The sequence below is a fragment of the Tursiops truncatus genome, chromosome 19 (assembly GCF_011762595.2).
Source record: "Tursiops truncatus isolate mTurTru1 chromosome 19, mTurTru1.mat.Y, whole genome shotgun sequence".
Classification (NCBI taxonomy): domain Eukaryota; kingdom Metazoa; phylum Chordata; class Mammalia; order Artiodactyla; family Delphinidae; genus Tursiops; species Tursiops truncatus.
Window position 1 is genome coordinate 26,590,638 of NC_047052.1, and position 20,105 is coordinate 26,610,742.

The following is a 20,105-nucleotide window of genomic DNA, read 5'->3' on the forward strand; positions in this document are numbered from 1 at the left end:
TCTACTGGGTACAGGCTTGGTCCTTTGTGCTCTGGGGGATGCAGTAGGTCTGGGGTGGGGCCTGAGAACCTGCATTTCTAACAAATTCACAAGTGATGCTTATGCTGTTGGTCTGGGGACCACACTTTGAGAATCACTGCTATAAGATCTTGCTTAAATGTCACTCCCCTGGAGGCCCTCCCTTCCAGCCCCTCTGCCAACCTTGGGATGGCGCTTCAGCCATAGGCTCTCAGGCAATTTGTATGGCTTCTTGCTTGTGATGGCCTGGCCCCTGCTTCCCTCCCCCACTTCACTATCTGTCACTCTCATCCTTGGCCTCCATGCTCCTGCCACCCAGGCCTGCTTTCCCTTCCTCAGAATAGGCCAAGCCACAGACCCCACTTCTTCCTGCCCCAGGACCTTGGCACTTGCTACCCTCACTGCCTGGAATGTTCTTCTCTGGGCTCTTCACCTGGCCGACTGCATATCCTAACTTAGAGAGGCCTCCTATGAACCCAGTTTAAAGAAGGTCCCCTGAGCTGTTCCCCTTCACACGCCCTTTAATTCATATCACAGATCTTGTGTTAATCAGATCTAACCCCCCTTGAGAATGTAAACTCCACAAGGGCAGGGAGGAGTGACCATTCCACTCCCCACTGTAGACCTGGTGCCCAGCGCTTGCACAGGCTAGAGCATCACTGGAGAAGTGAAGGAATGGGATAAGTTTCTGCTCTCAGTGAAATCCACTTTGGAAGAGGCCGGAAAACCTGCCAGGCTTGCCCTGTGGGCTCTTCTTTCTGCAGACCTCCCTGCCATCAGGTCAACCATCAGCCTCTAAGCACTTTGTTTTGAGCGAGGGGGTGGGGTGGGGATGGAGGGAGGCAGTGGAGGTTTGGGAACAGCCAAAGTTGCAGCTTAGACACATAATCAAATCCAGAGGGCTGCACTGTGTTCTGCCAATTGAGATACCAGATTAAGCAGGCCAAGGGCCCCTGGGGCAAGATGCCATGCAAAATAACTTTTCAAAAATAGCAACTTGTATCTCAGGAATGAGCACGAATTGTCAATGACATGAGCAGTGTTTTGAAACAGAAAGAGGAGTCCTATTTATATTGCAGATAACGGTTATGTGATATAGGCATAACTTGGGCCAATTTTCCCAAAGGAGATGTTTAGGAGTGATGGCGTGGTGATGCCTGGAGAAGCTGTGTTGGAAGGACCAAAGCTGAAGAGAAAGACACCTAGTGGTGTGGTGGGAAGAGGATGTCCATGGTTCCTGGCCAGGCTCTGCTGCTTACTGGACAATACAGTGGAGCAGCTAAGATCTCCCTTCAGGATCAGCTGGATCAGGGTTCCAACCCTGGGCTCAGCGCTTGTTGCTGTGTGACCTTGGGCAGTTGCTTAACCTCACTAAGCCTGTCTCTGTCTCTGGAAAATGAGGGGAAACAGTAATTTCTCTCTCAGGGTTGTAAAGAATAAACCAAAAAAAAAAAAAAAAGAATAAAAGAAATAAAAAGATAATGTGTATAAGGTGGGTATCGTAGTGCCTGGCACAGAGTAAACACTCAATAAATAATAGATGTCATTAGCTACAACACTTAAAAAATTTTAATTGTGATTAAAAAAACCTAAAACTTACCATCTTAACCATTTTTAATGTACAGTTCAACAATGTTATATACAGTCACATTGTTGTGCAACAGATCTCTAGAACTTTCTCATCTTACAAAACTGAAACTCTTACATCTAGGTTTTTAACCCATTTTGAGTTAATTTTTGTATATTGTGTTAGGTAAGGGTCCAACTTCATTCTTCTATAGTAATACTTTTATATTGAAAAATTCCTCTTACCTATTTGTGCCTATTTTCTCTTTTATTGAAAAAAGGTAGGGTCTTCCCTGGTGGTCCAGTGGCTAAGGCTCCACACTCCCAATGAAGGGGGCCAGGGTTCGATCCCTGGTCAGGGAACTAGATCCCATGTGCCACAACTAAGACCCGGTGCAGCCAAATAAATAAATAAATATTTAAAGAAAAAAAAAAAAAGGTAGGTTAAGGACTTTTCTATTCATCAAAAGATACTACAAAGAAAATTAAAAGACAAGCCACAAACTGGGAGATTTTTTACAACACAGATAACTGAAAAAGGATTAGTATCCAGAATACTCCTATAGGTCAGTAAGAAAAAGACAAATGTCCTCAGAGAAAAATGAGCAAGACACAAAAAGGAATTTCACAGAAGAGGAAGCATGAATGGCCTATGAACATATAATAAAATATTCAGCCTCATTAGTGCTCAGGAAAATGCAAATCTGCATCACCATGAGGTATTATTTTATACCCATTAACTGGGCAAAGATTAAGAAATCTAATAATGAGGACTCATACCGAGCAGATGGGAGAGTAAATTGGTACATTTTGGCAGCATCTCGTGCAGTTGAGCACTCACAGACCCGACAAGCCAGCAATTTAACTTCTAGGTGAAACTTACCCGAGAGCAACTCTTAAATAAATGATTCAGATGTGAGGATGAATGTGCACAGTGACAATGTTTGTAATAGAAAAAAGGACTGGAAACGAACCAAATGTCCAGGGATAAGAGGATGCTTATAGAAATCGTGGTATGTTCCCAGAATCGAGTAACATTCAGCAGTAAAAATGAACTGCAAAAACATGGTTGAAAGTTAAAACGTAAAATTGAGTGAAAGAAGCATGTGGGTGGCAGGGTATTATTTTGACAGAGTTCAAAACCAAATCAAAATAATATTCATTAGATATATAAAACAAGGCATAATAAACATAAAACCCAGGACTGTGGTAACTCTGGGGGCGGGGGCAGCAGGAAACCATGCAAAAGGAACCAGAAGTATTGATTATTTTCTAGAACTGAAGTGAGTGAAAGTCCCTGGGTATTCTTGTTATTATAACACTTCATAATCTAAAGATATGTTACTGGCATTCTTTTACATGTATTAAATGTAACATGATAAAGAGTTATTTTACCAGCCTGGAAAACAGTTACATCTTACGGGCCCTTTCAGCTCTAAGCTACTGGGTAGCAGCTACCAATTGAGGGAGATTTGATAAGAAACTCTCCACTCCTCTACCATCTGTTTATTTTGGGAAGAATTTGGAAGGGGCAGGCGTGGCACTGCCTTTGAGGCCTCCAAAACAAATTCTGGGCACAAAACCCAGAGTAGAGGCTGGAGGTTTGTGAGAAGAGGCACAAAGAATGATCCTGTGGACAGGAGGGAGCGAGCTGGGTGAACTGTGGCTGACCCGGCTCCCAGGCCATCCTCAAACTGGGAAAACTGGTCGGCTTGCACCTTCCGACACTGTGGCCCAAATCTGACAGGGAATGAGTGGGCCATCAGGCAGACACCTACCGTCCATTACACTTCTAGAAGGGAACAGGTGTGGAATCACTGAACAAAGGGGTCCCACAGAGAATATTACTAAGAAGTCACCCCTACACTATTTCTCTGTCTTTGGCTTCCCTGGGTTAAAGGCCATCTTGGGGGCCTGAAGACATAAGCTCTTTCCTGAGAGATTTATTTCACAGTGTGGGTCCCCAAGGGAACTTGCCACATGGTGTGGATGACATCGAAGGAGGTGGGTATGCTTGAGCCGTAATTAAGCAAGGCAATCCGTCCACCTCCGTGTAACTCAGCTAAGCAAACGCTATTCTCTCGACAGGTGCATCTACAATAAGCCAAGATATTTTTTCCTTTGGTTTCTTTGTTTTACTTGCAGCAGCAGAAAAGCCTTTTTAAATCACAATGGTCTATGGATATAACAGTCTTTCGAAATGGAGTGAGGTTTTTCAAATTTTATTGATTTCTTTTAAAAATGCCTTAAAAAGTAGAGAGCTTGATTATCACTGCTGACTACACACGAACATGATGTATCATGTTATATGGTGAGCTCTCCCTAAAAATCTTTAAAACGATCTAGAAATTCAGCCAGTAGAATCCTCTGAAATGTTGATCAAGGGCTGAGCTGCCTCAAAACCTGAGAAAACACCTCCTGGACTGCTCAGTGACAGGAAGAGAAGTACTTTACTTAATTCTTATCTGGTCTCTTGGATGAAGAAATGCGTGAACATAAAATGCTAAATTAGAAAATGACAGTGTCTTTTGCAAAGTTTTTTAAATGTTTTCCTCTTGAACCTAAGAGATAGCCAAGCGCCAAGGCCTCTTGTTCCCATTAAGATAAAGCCACTCTCCCGGAACACCCTTTGTCATCTCTCCCTCCAGTGACCCCGCCAATGGTGGCTTTTAACACTGGTTTCTGTCTTTCTTCAAGCATCAAAATGCCTCCTCACCACACCTGAATCTATTCATTGCCCCTGAATCTATACTTTTTAGCTCCTCATCTGCTTTCCTGCATCCAAAGAAACTGTCTTCAGGGAAGAATTTTAGTTGCCAAAAGGGAGCCACGCAAATCATGTGAGAATCCAAGAAACTTCTCTCTCAAGGGTGATACAGGAGCAGAGAATGTCATAAAGATACAAACCTCTGGGCTTTTTTCTTTTTTTTTAATTGGCCATAGGTGGGAGATGTTTGCAAAGATTAGCTGGTTCTCCGTGCTTCCTTTAGGGATTCTGAAACAGTAGCAGTTCCCAGGCACTATTTTCAGAGCTGCGCTGACATTTGTTAATAATGTTAGGGTAGAAAGCCCTGCTCATTTTAAACTCATTTAGATACAGAGAAAATTAGCTAGTATGTGCCAGAAGTGAAAGGGGAGAATATCAAGTTACCGCCCTCAGGGAGAGAAAGGAGAAGTTTTATGTAAAATGAAAGAGACCTTTTCGGATCAGATGCAAGTACTGGGGAAAAAGTGAAAATTTCAGGTGAAAAGCAAATACTCTGTCCCTTCTTAACTAGCTCACCAGCAGCTTGCTCCTGTGCAAGCCCTACTAGGTCCCTAGTTGGCCCCAGTTATGCAGCCCAATGCAACGACGCCTTTCCAATAAGCCTACCTTCTGAAATGAATATAGGGAAGAATCTAATACTGTTTTGCTTCCCCAAATTGCTCTAAAAAATTATTGCTCCCTAAATGCAACGTAGAACTTTGGATTGGATTCTGGAACAACAAAAGGACATTAGTGGAAAATCTGGTGAAATCTGACTAAAGCCTGTGGCTTAGTTAGTAATACTTGATAAACGTACCATGATTACGTAAGACATCAGGGAAAGCTGGGTGAAGGATATAGGGGAATTCTGTACTATCTTTACAACTATTCTATAAATCTGAAATTATTTCCAAATAAAAAAGTTTAACGAAATGATGCCCCTTGAGTGGACTTCACTCTGATCTCTGACAGATAGGAGGCCTCTGGCTTCTGGGCGTGGCCTCCTCGCTTTAGACCAGGGGTCCCCAACCCCTGGGCAGACCGGTACTGGTCCTGTTAGGAAGCGGGCCGCACAGCAGGAGGTGAGCGGCGGGCAAGAGAGCGAAGCTTCATCTGTATTTACGGCTGCTACCCATCGCTCACATTACCGCCTGCAACCCTACCCCCACTCCGTCTGTGGAAAAATGGTCTTCCGTGAAACCGGTCCCTGGTGCCAAAAAGGTTGGGGACCGCTGCTTTAGACCACAACGCAGGCAACAGGAGAGCACACCCAGGAAGGAGAATGCTTGTCTCGTGTCCCAGAGGAAGGCTGCTTGGAAAGCAAGCCGCGTCTGACTGTGTCTGATTGTACTGCGTCTCCTTTGATTAGCGAGGCAGAAAGGCAGAAGCCTGGAAAAATCAACAAAACGATCTCAAACAAAAGCACGCTGGGCCTGTCACATGTGTTAATCATTTGCTCTCGGAAGAGGGTAACTTTGTATTTTCTCAGACTTGCCCTTGATTCACTATACATTTTATTCACTATTCATTAATGATGGGAGATTTATTGTTCATTCAAAATGCCACTATCAAGAGTTAGCAAGAGAATTCCAAATTTTAGGCACTTTTCTTTAGGTTCAGGGCATTTAGTTGTCTTTTAAAAATTGTTTCTATGGTAAGACAGAAATAAAGACACAGACCTACTAGAGAATGGACTTGAGGATATGGGGAGGGGGAAGGGTAAGCTGTGACGAGACGAGAGAGTGGCATGGACATATATACACTACCAAATGTAAAATAGATAGCTAGTGGGAAGTAGCCGCATAGCACAGGGAGATCAGCTAGGTGGTTTGCGACCACCTACAGGGGTGGGATTGGGAGGGAGGGAGACGCAAGAGGGACGGGATATGGGAACATATGTATATGTGTAACTGATTCACTTTGTTATAAAGCAGAAACTAACACACCATTGTAAAGCAATTATACTCCAATAAAGATGTAAAAATAACTAAATAAATGTTTCTATGTGTAATCAATATTAAGATTTTCATTTTACCTATATTAGATAAGGACTGTTGAAATTAAGGTTCTTGGAGTAATTCTTATAGTTTAAGCATCTATCCTATATTTTGTGCCACAAGTTACTTCAAGTATAGATTTTTCTCTTGAACACAAAGATACCTACTTTCAGAAATGTACGTACGGCCTCTGCAATTATTTTCTTTTGCCAAGATCAGTGTAAAATATTATATTTTCACTTAAACACCATTGTCCCAGATGGTGTAAAGATGAAAAGCTCTCCTGGAATTTCTTGAAGGCTGGTGGAACAGAAAGACTCAGAACAGGACTTGACTTCTGTATGAACTTGAGTGAGCTGCTCAATAATTCTGCATTCCAATTTCACTACCTCAGACACAGTAGTCCAGAAACTTCTCAGGTCCAGTGGTGCTCAGAGATTAACAAGCTCTATAAAATGTTCAGAAATCTCTTAGGCAGAAGGTGAAATTTTTGCTTAAAATAAGGAACAAATTACTTCTGCTGTGGAAGCAGTAAGAAAATTCAATACCAAATCACTGGGGTAAGGATGGACTTTTTCACAAATGGTGCTGGTATGACAGAGGGGCCTTTTTCTGACAAGGGAGGGTTTTAAGCAGAGAAGTAATAAGATCTGATTTATTTTTGAACAAGACCACTGTGGCCGCTCTGGTGAGAAGAGTCTAAAGGCGGGGAAGGGTGAATGAATGCAGGGAAGGAGTTGGGAGCTGACCTCAACCATCCCGGACAGGAGTGGAGGTGGGCAAGAGGCAGGCAGGTTCTGCCAATGACTTGAAGGTTGACCCAAAAGATATGAGAAAGACGGCCAAGGAGGACTCCTACGTTTCTGTCCTGAGCAGTAGGGAAGGATGTAGTTGTCAAAAACAGAGATGAGAAAGATGATAGGAGGAGACTGTGAGAGTAAGATTAGGGCCTCAGTTTCAGCCCTGTGGGGTCAGATGTTGAAGTGGAATGTCAAGCAGGTGGCTGGCTGCAAGTCTGGAGTTGAAGGGAGGTCTGGCTGGAGATGGAATTTGGGAGTCATCAACATATAGATGGTGGTATTTAAAACTTGACACTGGAGGGAGTCAGAATGGCTAGAAGAGATCCGAGGACTGACCATGGAGCCATCCAAAACGCAGAGGTCAGGAGAGCAGGAGGAAATGACCTGGGAAAGCAAAGCCTTGGCCCTTCCTCTCGGCAGCCCAACTTGTACCACAGGGAAAAAGCCTGAAGACAGTGAGGTCTTTTGTATGTAATTAAGACCAGAGTTACCTGGGAACAGAGCCTTTAAGCGGAAAGAGCACACATCCCCCCTTGTTTTTAAGAGTGATATGGTAGCTGAGCCCATCTGTTGACTTATTTTGAAAAATTCACTTCTTTGAAGGGACCAAGAGACTGATTTGGGGGAAGGTTGCTGGGGAGAGGGTTAGTAACTGACAGCCTCGAAGGCAAATCTGTAATTGGAGATGGGCTTCGGAAGCTCCCTGTAATATAATTTGTTCAAAATTTAAAATGGAATAAATTCTACACGTGCATACCCACATATTCTTGGTATGTGCCTCTGAGCCAAATTTTTTTTAATAAGAAAAAAAACCGGCAGCAGCCTTAGGATTGACTTTAAAAACAAAGCTGTCTGTGAATCCAAAAATTAAAAAATATGTTTTTCTCACTGACTATGAATTATCTCTGGGCCCCTGACTATATGTAAATGCTGTGACAGCAATGGAAGTCCCTCTTTTCAAGGACACAGCTCATCCCTATGGAGAATGTCCCCCATATTTATGAGTATTGTGCAAACAAAAGAGCAGTTGCTAAAACATGGAGTTATTGGGGCATTATTGTCAAATACTATCAAAGACAAAATTTTCTGTTAGCTTTGCCTGATCATCTGTAGTACTCGAGTTACAGAAATAGTACATGTACAGAACGTATTCATGTGAAAAGTGGATCATTTATTTAGCACCAAAATCAAATTATAAAAACATCAGTTCCATCTTAAAACAGGCATTTAAAAAATATTTCTGACATTCTAAGTTTGCATCAAGACGTCTGTACAATCTGGAGACCCAAATCCCACTGTAATTTCCAGTGACAAAGGCAATTTTCACTAGTTGTGGGAAGTTGGAAGGGGACCCATGGTGTGGTGATAACTGCCCTTCAAAAAGTCCAGTGGGTCCCAGGGATGCTGTTTCCTACTCTGCCTGAGGTTTCCTCCTTGATCTCCAGGGAAAGAGTTTTGTGGTTGCTTAAACAGAGTCTCAGTAACTGGTCAGGAATCTGTTATATAATAATATTGCAAAACTTACTGAAGAGTAAAAAACCATGACCGAGGTCTCTTGCCCACTCACATCTGCCATGCTAAGCTTCTCAAACAGGGCTCTTCATAACCAGCAACCCTGAAGCCCTGATTTCAATGTAATAAGGGCTGGTTAACACCCTTTAACAACTACTTTGCGATTCCAAACAACTCCCTGACAGCTTTCCTAGGGAGAGCATGGAATAACTGTGCGGGGGCTCTAAAGATCTAGAGGCAAAAACAAGCTCAGTTTAACCATTTCCCGCCTAGGCGTGAAGTCCAGTTCATGAAGCCCTCCTCACAGAAGAGGAAAGCAATATCTTCTCTTTAGTAAAAGCCTTGCCACTCACGGGGCTTTCCATTTTCCTTCCTTATTCTTTTTTTTTTTTTGCGGTATGCGGGCCTCTCACTGTTGTGGCCTCTCCCGTTGCAGAGCACAGGCTCCGGACGCGCAGGCTCAGCGGCCATGGCTCATGGGCCCAGCCGCTCCGCGGCATGTGGGATCTTCCCGGACCGGGGCACGAACCCGCGTCCCCTGCATCAGCAGGCGGACTCTCAGCCACTGCGCCACCAGGGAAGCCCTCCTTCCTTATTCTTGGCAACTGTTTTTTGAAACTGGGTAACTCCCCATAGGCAGGTGGCAGGAGATATTTACAAGTAGAGCCAGCATCCTGGGGGTACTGTCCTTTGTGCAACCATGAGGAAGATGAGGCAATTAAGCTCAAGAGGACATTTTGTGAACAGGTTAGGAAGGCCCATTTGTACCCGTCCTTTGGAGCTAGTGAAACTGGATATCTAAGGCTGTCCAAACTCCCAGGCACGAGGAATCCCAGTTCCAACGCTATTGCGATATACGCATTCATGATCCTTATTTATGAAGGACTTTGGTTTCTCCTTGGCTGTGGGTTCCTGGGCTAAGTAGGTCTGGTCTGTGGGTCAGCAGGTGGGATAGTCCTGGAAGACTTATAGGGCCAGGGACATCCTCCAGCATGTTGTTTCCCCACCAGATGGTAGCACTCCCGACAGTGCTGCTGGGAATAAGTCACAAGATGGGACATGATTCTGGCCCTATACAAGGTCAACTAGGCTCCTATCAAGGACACACAGAGGGATAAGTCTACAGGGAGCAATTCTGCGTTCTTCTGGCCTTCAGTCTTCCATGTCAGTGAATTTTCTCTTCGTGTAGTTCTGAACCAGGTTGGAAGCTGTGATCTGAGAGGCCTGCCCCTTCTCCCAATACTGAAAGTCATTCAGTCCTTTCTGCCCTGTTTGAAACAAGCCTCTCTCCATCTCATCTAGCCTGGCTACCAGCGCCGAAGTGTCTTCGTTGTAAGCATTCTGGGAGGAGTCCATGATGCGGCGGAAACGTCCAACAAACGTCTGAAGAAGCGAGAGACAGAAATCAGATACATTTTAATCCCTGAACATTTAAATGGCACGAAAGGCAAGAATATGGTTTAGGACTTAGAAGGAGGTCTGCGTCTCCTCTGCCACCTGTAATCAAGTATCTTATTTCCAGGACTTCCTGTTGGTCCCAACTCTTAGCAAGCAAATATGAAGAGCGACAGACAAGCCATATTTACATGTGTATATAATCAGCAAACACAGTCTAATTGTAGGCTGACCCGGAATAACAAGAAACTGATTGTATAAATCATACACTCTCCGGGTAAGAGTAACATCTGGTGGCTGCCACGGCTGGCTCCTGAGACATGTGCAATGCCATAGGTTTTCACGTCAATAACTTGCCTGCAGGAGAGACTGGGAGATGTCTGTGTTCTCTGGACTGTCAAAATGCAGGAGTTGGGAGCCGAACCCGTAGAAATGTGGTCCCATTTTGTGGAGGTCCACCACGTTGGCATCTGCACTGAACACGGTCCTCCAACCCTCCTGGTAGATTTTGGGAAGTTCCACAGAAAGGATCCGGCGCTTGTTGTCAAAAAGTCCTTTTGCCAGCCACAAGGGGAGTTCAAGCTTTGAGCCCTGTATCGCACAGGATTGTAGGTTTTAAAAACAAGTAACATAGTAGGAAATGTGTGTGACAAAAAAGGAAATGCACATGGCCTGAGGGAATATCAATACCGCCTGTTCTCTTTAGGGGTATAACTGTCAAATACAGAAGATATAGCTGTGACGTGAAGAAATGAACTGTGTGGGCTGAAGTTTTATGTCATGATGGAAAGGAGAGAGAAAAAGGATTTATATACCAAAAACAAAGTCGAGAACAAAAATGTGACACAAAGGGAAAGTTTTCTAACTAACATAAATAAAAACTGTCCAATTGCAGATACTTCAGAGATATAGTAAACATTTCTACTTTTTTTGAAGATTCAACATCTATTCCACATATGCACTGTCTGACTACTTACTGTGTGCCAAGCACCTCTCTAGGTGCTGGGGAATATAAAGAAAAATAGAGTCAGCCTGAGCTCAGGCTACAGCCCCTCCCCAGCCCAATACGCAGCTTTAAAGATGACAGAAAAGGTAAATGTCTCTATTTTTTAAAGCCTTAACAGAATTAGTAAATAGATGAGGTGGCCACGATGCAAGCAGTTTCTGCAGTCCAAGCTGCAGAAACATCAAAATGAACAGACAAGAATAGCATATGCAAGGGCCTGTTTTTACCTCAAAGGTCTGCAAAAAAGTAACATTTATACTCCTAAAAACAGGCAGTTAAAAATTTGCAGAAGCTACAAATTGAAGCAATCAGCTCTATATAAAACAGCTAGAAATTCAGCCAGCATTTTAATATCCCAATGAGAATCTGGAAAACGTTCTCCATTAAGATCATATAGACTCCACTTTTTAAAAAAAAAAACACTTTATCCCTGTGCCTCATTTATTCTGTAATTAAGTTTGTACCTTTTAATCTCCCTCACCTATTTCACTCCTCCTGCCCCTCCCTCCCCTCTAACAACCATCTACTGGTTTGTTCTCTGTATCTGTGAGGCTGTTTCCATTTTGTTATGTTTGTTCACCTGTTTTGTTTTTTAGACTCCACATATAAGTAAAATCATACAGTATTTGCCTTTCTCTGACATTTTTTTAGAGGTTTTCTTTTTATATATACAAGACACATTAATCCATTAAATTTGAGGACAAAGTACAAAAAAAAACTTCAACTAACTCATCTGACAGTGTTGTTCACACTCATGATGACACTTTTTGTTGGTGTTGTTTTGTTTCCTAATAATAAAGGAGAAGACTTAGGGCTGTTGGGCTGATATATATTTGTGGGTCCCCCCTCGCACCTCACCCACACACCACCAGGGTGAACAGGAGGAGGAGAAGGGAGAGCAGGGCCCACAGCAAAGTTTCATAATCTTGAATGCAAGAAGTTAAAGAGAAACATCCAAAAAAAAAGGCAAGCATAACTGGGTTAAGGAGGCAACAAAGGCACAAACTCTCACAGAGGAGAATTGCTGTTAAAGGTGGGGGTGGCTTTGAGGGGTGGGTGAGCAGAGCTTTTGGTTAAACCTCACAGGACTGGGGAGAAAAATATTTGGTTCAAAGCTGCCCAAGCAGCCAGGACATGAGGGGTCAAGATCCAAGAAAGAAGAGAAAAAAGCAAAGTCCAATATTTGGCACTAAATATCAACAGTAATTAGGCTCTGACTTTAAAATAAATAAAAAATCAAATGGAAATTCCAGAGCTGAAAAATGCAATCATTGACCTTAAGAACTCACTAGATTAAGTCAAATTTAACAGTTTTACCAGATATACCATAGACGAAGTGAGGATCATGAATTGGAAAAAAAAACAGTAGAAAATAACCAGACTAAAGCATGGAGAGAAAGTACAGAAAAGAGCCTAAGAGGCATATGGAATATGGTTAAAAAAAAAAAAAAAAAAAGTCTAACATACATGTAATTTGAATCCCAGAAGGGGAGGAGGGATAGATTGAGGCAAAAGAAATAGCTGGAGATAATGGCCACGAATTTTCCAAAATTAAAAGGAATATAAAATCACAGATTCAAGGAACATTATGAATACCAAGAAGAATAAATATTAATAAGACTTCAACGAGGCACATCTTACTCAAACTGCTGAAAAACAAAGACAGAGACAAAAGCAGCTATTAGTGGAGGTGAGGAATATATTGCCTTTAAAGAAGAAACAATAAGAGTTAAAGCCGACTACAAAGTGCTGGCAGAAAATAACTGCTTACTAAAATTCTATACCGAGTGAAAATATCCTTTAAAAGCAAAGGTGAAAAAAAGGCATTTCCAGACAGAAAGTGTGCACTAAAAAGTTAACACAGCAGCCTGAGACTGCTCTCCTTAGAAAGGCCTGCTTGTAAGGATGACCTTGGTTGGTATCTGGGAATTTGGGTTTCAGGAGAGTTCCCACCATTCCTGGGACTGATAAGAGTGCCTCAATAGGCCTACACTGCTTTTGTTTGTTTGTTTTTGTTTTTGCAGTACGCAGGCCTCTCACTGTTGTGGCCTCTCCCATTGCGGAGCACAGGCTCCGGACTCGCAGGCTCAGCGGCCATGGCTCACAGGCCCAGCCGCTCCGTGGCACGTGGGATCTTCCCGGACCGGGGCACGAATCCGTGTCCCCTGCATCGGCAGGTGGACTCTCAACCACTGCGCCACTAGGGAAGCCCACACCTACACTGTTTGTACAAACAATGTGGCTTATGCTGAACCCCCGCTTTCCTTCTTGGAGTCTGGAATCTTGGTATGTGCTAGGTAGAGAGTGCCTATATTAAACTTCCCCCAGTAAAAACTTGCGTACTGAGTCTCTAATGAGCTTCCCTGGTAGACAATATTTCACACATGTTGTCACAGTTCATTATTGGAATTAAATGTGTCCTACATGACTCCACTGGGACAGGACTCTTGGAAACTCGTGTCTAGTTTCCTGCAAACTTCATCTCATGCACCTTTTCCCTTTGCTGATTTTGCTCTTATCCTTTTACTGTATTAAAATTTAAACACAAGCATGACTATCTGATGAGTCCTGTGGGTCCTCTTAGTGAATCATCGAACCCAACGTTGGTCTTTAGGACCCCTTGTACAGACAGAAATGGAGAATCTATCACTAGAAGACCCAGAGTAAAGAAATCAAGAAGGGAGAATGAAAATGACGCCAGCAAGAAATATGGAAATGTAGGAAGGAAAAAAAAAAAAGAGTAATGGAAAGAGTAAATAAGTGTGTAAATATAAAAATAACAATAAATGACAATAACGTTTTATAGGATTTAAAACGAGTCAAATTACAATACAACAATAACATAAAAGAAAGGAGGGAGAAAATGGAGTTAAAATGTTCTTAGGGCTTCCCTGGTGGCACAGTGGTTGAGAGTCTGCCTGCCGATGCAGGGACACGGGTTCATGCCCTGGTCTGGGAGGATCCCACATGAGGCGGAGCGGCTAGGCCTGTGAGCCATGGTCGCTGAGCCTGCGCGTCCGGAGCCTGTGCTCCGCAACGGGAGAGGCCACAACAGTGAGAGGCCCGCGTAACGCAAAAAAAAAATGTTCTTAGATTCTAGCACTGACCGTGAAGTGATGAAAGTAGTAATTCATATAACATTTTTGGTAGTCAGAAATGATTGTGTAATATTTAAGGTAGCCACTAAAATAACAGAAGAATAAATAATAAAAAGGAAAATGGATAACAAAAATTTGATTAATACACAAGAAGTCAAAAAAGAAAAAGGAAACTAAAACAGATGGAACACAAAGAAAATAGTAGGAAGGTAAAAATAAACACAAATAAATCAATAATTAAATAAATGTAAATACATTAAATATACCAATAAAAAAATTGTCAAACCAAACCAAAAAACCCCAACTATATGCCGCTTAAAAGAGTCATACCGTAAATATAAATATAAAGACATATAGAGGTTGAAAATAGAAGGATGGAAAAAAGTTATGCAAACAGTAATCAAAAGAAAGAAGCATTACTAGAGATAGAGGGACATGTGACAATAATAAAAGGGTCATTAAACCCACAAGAAGAATATAAATACTATTTAATTAACAGAATTAAAAAGAGCAACTGACAAACCTATAATCATTGTGGGAGACATTAACATTTCTCTTTAGATAAATGAGAAGTAGCAAACACAAAAAAACTGTAAGAATATAGACGATCTCAACAAAACAAATAACAAACTTGACCTAATTTACAGATATAAATTATGTATTGCAGACCATTACTTCACAATATAGAGCTTTTCAAGCATATATAGAAGGGTTAAATTGATCTTATGCTGGGGTTTAAAGCAAGCGTTAACCTTCAAAAAACTGAAATCATTCAGACTATGTTCTCTGCCACTGTGTAACTAAGCCAGAAATCAAAACCCAAAAGTGTACATAGTAAAATCCCCAAATGTTTGCACCTAAGCACCAGTCTTACAAATAATCCATGAGTCAAAGAAGAATTCACAATGGAAATCAGAAAATCAAATTACAACTTGTGAAATCTAGTTAAAGCTAGAGGAAATGCACAGCTAAAAATGTAAAAAGGAAAGCTGAAAAATCAATGACCTAGGTACCCATCTCAAAATGTGACTGGGTGGAAGAGAACAAAGAAAATCAAGTCTGAAGAAAGTAGAAGGAAAGAACCAATTAAGATAAGAATTTAACGACCTAAAAATAAAAGTACAAATGAGAAAGTTGACAGAGCCATTACTTAGTTCTTTGAAAAGACTAACACAAGTGATAAACTCCTACTAAGACTAATTAAGAAAGACATCATAATTTCTCCATATCAAGAATAAAAATCAGGGGACTTCCCTGGTGGCACAGTGGTTAAGAATCTGCCTGCCAATGCAGGGGGACATGGGATCGAGTCCTGGTCCGGTAAGATACCACATGCCGCGAAGCAGCTAAACCCGTATGCCACAATTACTGAGCCTGCACACCACAACCACTGAAGCCTACGCACCTAGAGCCTGTGCTCCTCAACAAGAGAAGCCACCGCAATAAGAAGCCCACGCACCGCAATGAAGAGTAGCCTCCACACGCCACAACTAGAGAAAGCTGGCGCGCAGCAACAAAAACCCAACACTGCCAAAATAAATAAATAAATTTATTTTTTTTAAAAAGAATAAAAATCAGGACACAGCTATAATTGCACAGATGTTTAAAAGATAGTAAAAGGATATTTGAACATTATAACACTATATTTGAAAATTTAGATGAAATAGTCAAATTCCTAGGGGAAAAAAACAAGGTACCAAGAGTAAAACAAGAAAAGAAAATCTGATAGTCCTGTGTCTATGAATGATATTAAATGTCATTAAAAACCTTCCGACACAAATCTCCCATGCAGAAGAATCCCAAATAATTTATGCAGACACTGTGCCCTCAAAGAAGTGGGGCACAACTCACCACTCCTTAAGTATGGCTGCACATAATGACTTCCTTCCAGAGAGAAAAAAGGTGGGAAAAAAGAGTAACTTTACAGAGAAGAATCCTGACAAACCCCACCTCGATCAAGTGATCAAGGTATCTATCAACATAAGTCATGCTGATGGCATGTACCCTTGATACGATGTGGTAAAAACGGCACTTTTACCTCTGTGGTCTTCCTCCTCCAAACACAGTCTAATCATAAAGAAAACCATCAGACAAATCCCAAATGAGGAACATTCTCAACAAAATACCTGGCCAGCACTCCACAAAATTCATGGCCATTAAAAACAAGGAAAGTCTGATAAACTGTCAAAGCCAAGAGGAGCCTAAGGACACATGATTACTAAATGCAATGTGGTGTCCTGGATGGGATCCTGGAACAGAAAAAGGACATTAAGTAAAAACGAAGGAAATATGAATAAAATATGGACGATAGATCTGTATATCAGTGTGTAGGAGAACTAAATCCTTAACTACTATAATGGAAAGTCAATAAATAATGTCTAAATTTTTTTAAAAAATCAAGATAAATTTAAGGGACTTCCCTGGTGGCGCAGTGGTTGGGGGTCCGCCTGACGATGCAGGGGACACGGGTTCGTGTCCATGTCCGGGAGGATCCCACATGCCGCGGAGCGGCTGGGCCCGTGAGCCATGGCCGCTGAGCCTGCGCGTCCGGAGCCTGTGCTCCGCGGCGGGAGAGGCCACAGTGGTGAGAGGCCCGCGTACCGCAAAAAAAAAAAAAAAAAATCAAGATAAATGTAAGAACATTACTTAGAAATACGGAGGTGAATTTTGAAGAAACTGTGAAAAAAGTAGACAGATCCTGTGGAAATAGAAAGGGGCATGAGGGAAGCAAGGCAGAACCTGCTACTTTTTGTTATAAATCTCTCGGTACCATTTAACTTTTTAAACTCTGCATATGCCTTACTTTGATAAAAATTAACTCAAAACAGACCAAACAAAAGCACCCTTCTAAACAAAACTTAGGTTAAATAGGAAATCAAAAATAACCATTACAAGCCATGTTCCTGGGACAAACTCGAATTTGAAGTCCTGCAGTCCTAGGTTCGAATCCCTTACAATGAGACCCTGGCCCAAACTTTCTGGGCTTCAATTTCCTTATATGTAACAACACCTAACTATAGGGTTGTTGAAGGACTAAAGGGGTAATAGATGGAAAAGTATACTCCCCCCACCCCATCCATGCCTACACTAAAGCCCTCAGGAAATGGTTGCTGATACCGTCTTCATTACGCAGGAATGAATCTAGCAATCTGCGGTTCCCAGACATCATCTACTCTATACAACCCCAAACTGTTGTGTTCTAAGGCAAAAGTGATCAGAACCCTGGTCCTCAAGTATTCCGTAGGCGCCAATCCTTAAGCATCAACACACGTAGGGGTGTAAAGACATTGCTGAATATGGATAGTTTCAAAAATGAAATCCGTGTTGCAGGGAGCCTGACGACCCACTATAAATTTAGTTTCCGTAGGGGTGTTGAAGGCTAGGTCGGCGGGGGACCAGCGGACAAGACTCCTTAACTCACGGCCCTGCCTCCCCGTAAAACTACAGATCCCAGAGGCAGCGCGCCCAGCGACGCGGGCCGCCCCCCCCCAAGCTCGCAAGGCCTATCGGGAGTTGTAGTCTTTCCGGGCTGGATCGCTTACCTGAGGGATTGCGTTGTCAGCCTCGGACCCTCCGCTCCGGTCTAGGAAGAAAGTGCCGAGGCGCGGCATAAGGATCTCTGTGCGCACCGGGAGCTTCTCGTGGGACATCAGGATGTCGTCCAAGGAAAGAAAGTTCTCCTCAGGCCCCAGCGCACCCGACTCCACCCGGAAATAAGCCTCGGACATGGCGGCGGCTTGAGCTTCTCCGTTTCCACTCTTGGTGATTCGGGAGAGTCAGGGATGTAAAAGAAAGAGGAGGCGGCTGAGGCCGGTCAGGACTGTGAGGGTTGAGGATGTCGCTGCGGCCACCAGGCTGGATTCAAACGCTTTTACCGCGCCCGGGGACGGGCCAGACAAGAGCAGTCGATCCAGGCGGATCTGCCCAGGCAGAAGCAATCGACAAAGTCTGCGGATTTGGTTCAGCGCTACCCAAGGGAGGGGGAGCAGTAGGTGGATCCGCCTGGAGATTTTTTGCAGCTCTGTAGCCCAGTGTGAGAACTTTAAAAAGCAGCTGGAAATGCCTTTGAAACTGCAAGATGCATTTGCACTGGATTGTCTTTATGTGGTCCTTTAAACGTTTATATGAAATTTAAAACACTTTTCAACACGTTTGGGGGCTTAAAAAAGGATATCATTGCACCCTCTCTCCCAGGCTTGATCCGTTCTGACCTGTTTACTACAGTTTGTCAATCTCTGTGAATATCTGTTAATCTTGGTACTTGAAAGAAACATTCAAAACAAAACAAAACTCTAGCACTAGCTCCAGATAGTTATTATGGACTATTTGTAGTATTTTGGAGGAGGTGTAGAGTGGCAGGAAGGGTGGAGCACAGCACGCGTGGCTTGCAAAGGCCCTGAGTCTACTTCAGGGCCCCCCCCCCGGTTCACCTTAACATCAAGTGGCCATCTCCTTTTGTGGCTTTTATTTTAAATCCTTAAGAGAGGAAATCTGATCGGCCCAGTTCATCTCTTTGAGGCAGGCACACTGGTCATAGGTGGCCAGCCACTCTGTAGATCGGGTGCCTGTGTCAGTGCCACAGGGACAGGGAAGGGGTCCTGTTACAGGTACCAGACTTGGGGGCTCAGGGGCATGGGTGGTGGCAGAGTGTTGAGAGAGGCACTACAGAACTTATTTCATAAAGAAGGACATTTTCTGGGGCGACTAGAGCTGTGAGCAGAGGGTTCCTAGGAAAGGAATGTGTGTTAACCATGTTTTTTATGTTGTGTATTTTATGATGCTTTGACATCTTGGGGCCTTGCAGCCCCGAGGGAACTGTTCCTCCCAGGGTGAGCTAATTCCTAGAGTAACAAACAACTTGCCTATGAACCTGCCTGCCATGTACAAAGCAACTGATCCAAAGCCCACATCCCAACCACTTCCTTTATCTAACTCCCACATACCAAGCCAATATTTCCCCTGCCCTAAATCACCCCAGGGCCAAGAACTGGACAACTAAGAGACCAACCTTATTCAAACTATCCACTCCTAGGTTTGTTCAGACTTGCCTACTCTGCCTCACCCATTTCTTCCCACAGAAACCACAGTAAAGGTTCTGGGCCATATTCTCCCCTTGCTCCTTGTGCCTCCTGACTGACCCTGGTACTCCCCTGTGTGGCCCTGCATGGCATGATGTGCCCCCTTCCCTTGGGAGTAATAAAACTTCTTTCAGTGGCACTGACCACTCTGTGTCATCACTCAGTGACCAATATAAGTTAAATCCTGGGCATCGTCAAAACCAGAAGCGGTGGGGGAGTGGGCCACATTATGGAAAGCCTTGGGTGCTATCCTAGGGAGTTAGACTATTCCATAGGAAATGGGAGAAAAAGTGTAAGGTTCTTGAGCAAGTAGTAACATATATCTGAGCTTTAAGAAGAGAATTCTGGCAGTGGGGTGAAGAAGGGAGAGATTAGATGCAGGTAAGTCGGTCTGGAAGCTGTTCCGTGGGCAGTACCTGGCAAGCAGTCGGATATAGGAAGGAACGGACAGAGAGGGTCAGAGATGACTCAGGTTTTTAACTTGGTTGACTAGGTGGATGGAGGTGTCACTAATTGCTGTACAGAGCACGGGAATATGGGCGGTTTGAGGAAAATACATGTTTGATTTGGCACTCATGGAGTCCAGGAGCCGCTGAACAGGCAGGTGTGCAGCCCAGTGGAGAAACCAGCGTTGAACTTTCAGTTATCTATTTTGTGGTAGTTACATGAGAGTCTTTTTCTTTATCTTTTTTTTTTCCCTGCGATGCTCGACTTGCGGGATCTTAGTTCCCCGACCAGAAATTGAACCCTCACCCTCGTAGTGAAAGCACAGAGTCCTAAGCACTGGATCGCCAGGGTTATCTATTTGTGGTAGTTACATGGGAGTCCTTTTCTTTATCATATTTTAAATGCTCAGTTTGCTACACAATCCAATACAAAAACATAATTC

General features: G+C 43.2%; 2 protein-coding genes across 2 annotated transcripts in view; both read right to left on the reverse strand.

Moving 5' to 3' along the window:
- NDRG4 (NDRG family member 4) overlaps positions 1-17,819 on the reverse strand; it is a 102,875-nt gene extending 85,056 nt beyond the window's left edge. Inside the window, exon 1 of the mRNA XM_073795504.1 lies at positions 17,681-17,819. The gene's annotated coding sequence lies outside the window, so the exon portion shown is untranslated. The remainder of the gene's footprint in view (positions 1-17,680) is intronic.
- Positions 8,278-18,054, reverse strand: GINS3 (GINS complex subunit 3). Its single transcript, XM_004322781.4, has 3 exons — positions 17,681-18,054; positions 10,392-10,625; positions 8,278-10,022 (listed from the first exon to the last, which is right to left on the reverse strand). Exons 1-3 carry the CDS (start codon positions 17,864-17,866, stop codon positions 9,792-9,794), a joined length of 651 nt encoding a protein of 216 aa, XP_004322829.1. The 5' UTR covers positions 17,867-18,054; the 3' UTR covers positions 8,278-9,791.
- Positions 18,055-20,105: the final 2,051 nt, after the last annotated feature.

Bases quoted from the DNA above. Each gene is read 5' to 3' on its own strand.
- GINS3 (XM_004322781.4), bottom strand. From the start codon at position 17,866: ATGTCCGAGGCTTATTTCCGGGTGGAGTCGGGTGCGCTGGGGCCTGAG. The intron at 10,626-17,680 runs GTAAGCGATCCA...TGTGCGATACAG, and splicing joins CTGACAACGCAATCCCTCAG to GGCTCAAAGCTTGAACTCCC. The intron at 10,023-10,391 runs GCAAGTTATTGA...TCGCTTCTTCAG, and splicing joins TCTCCCAGTCTCTCCTGCAG to ACGTTTGTTGGACGTTTCCG.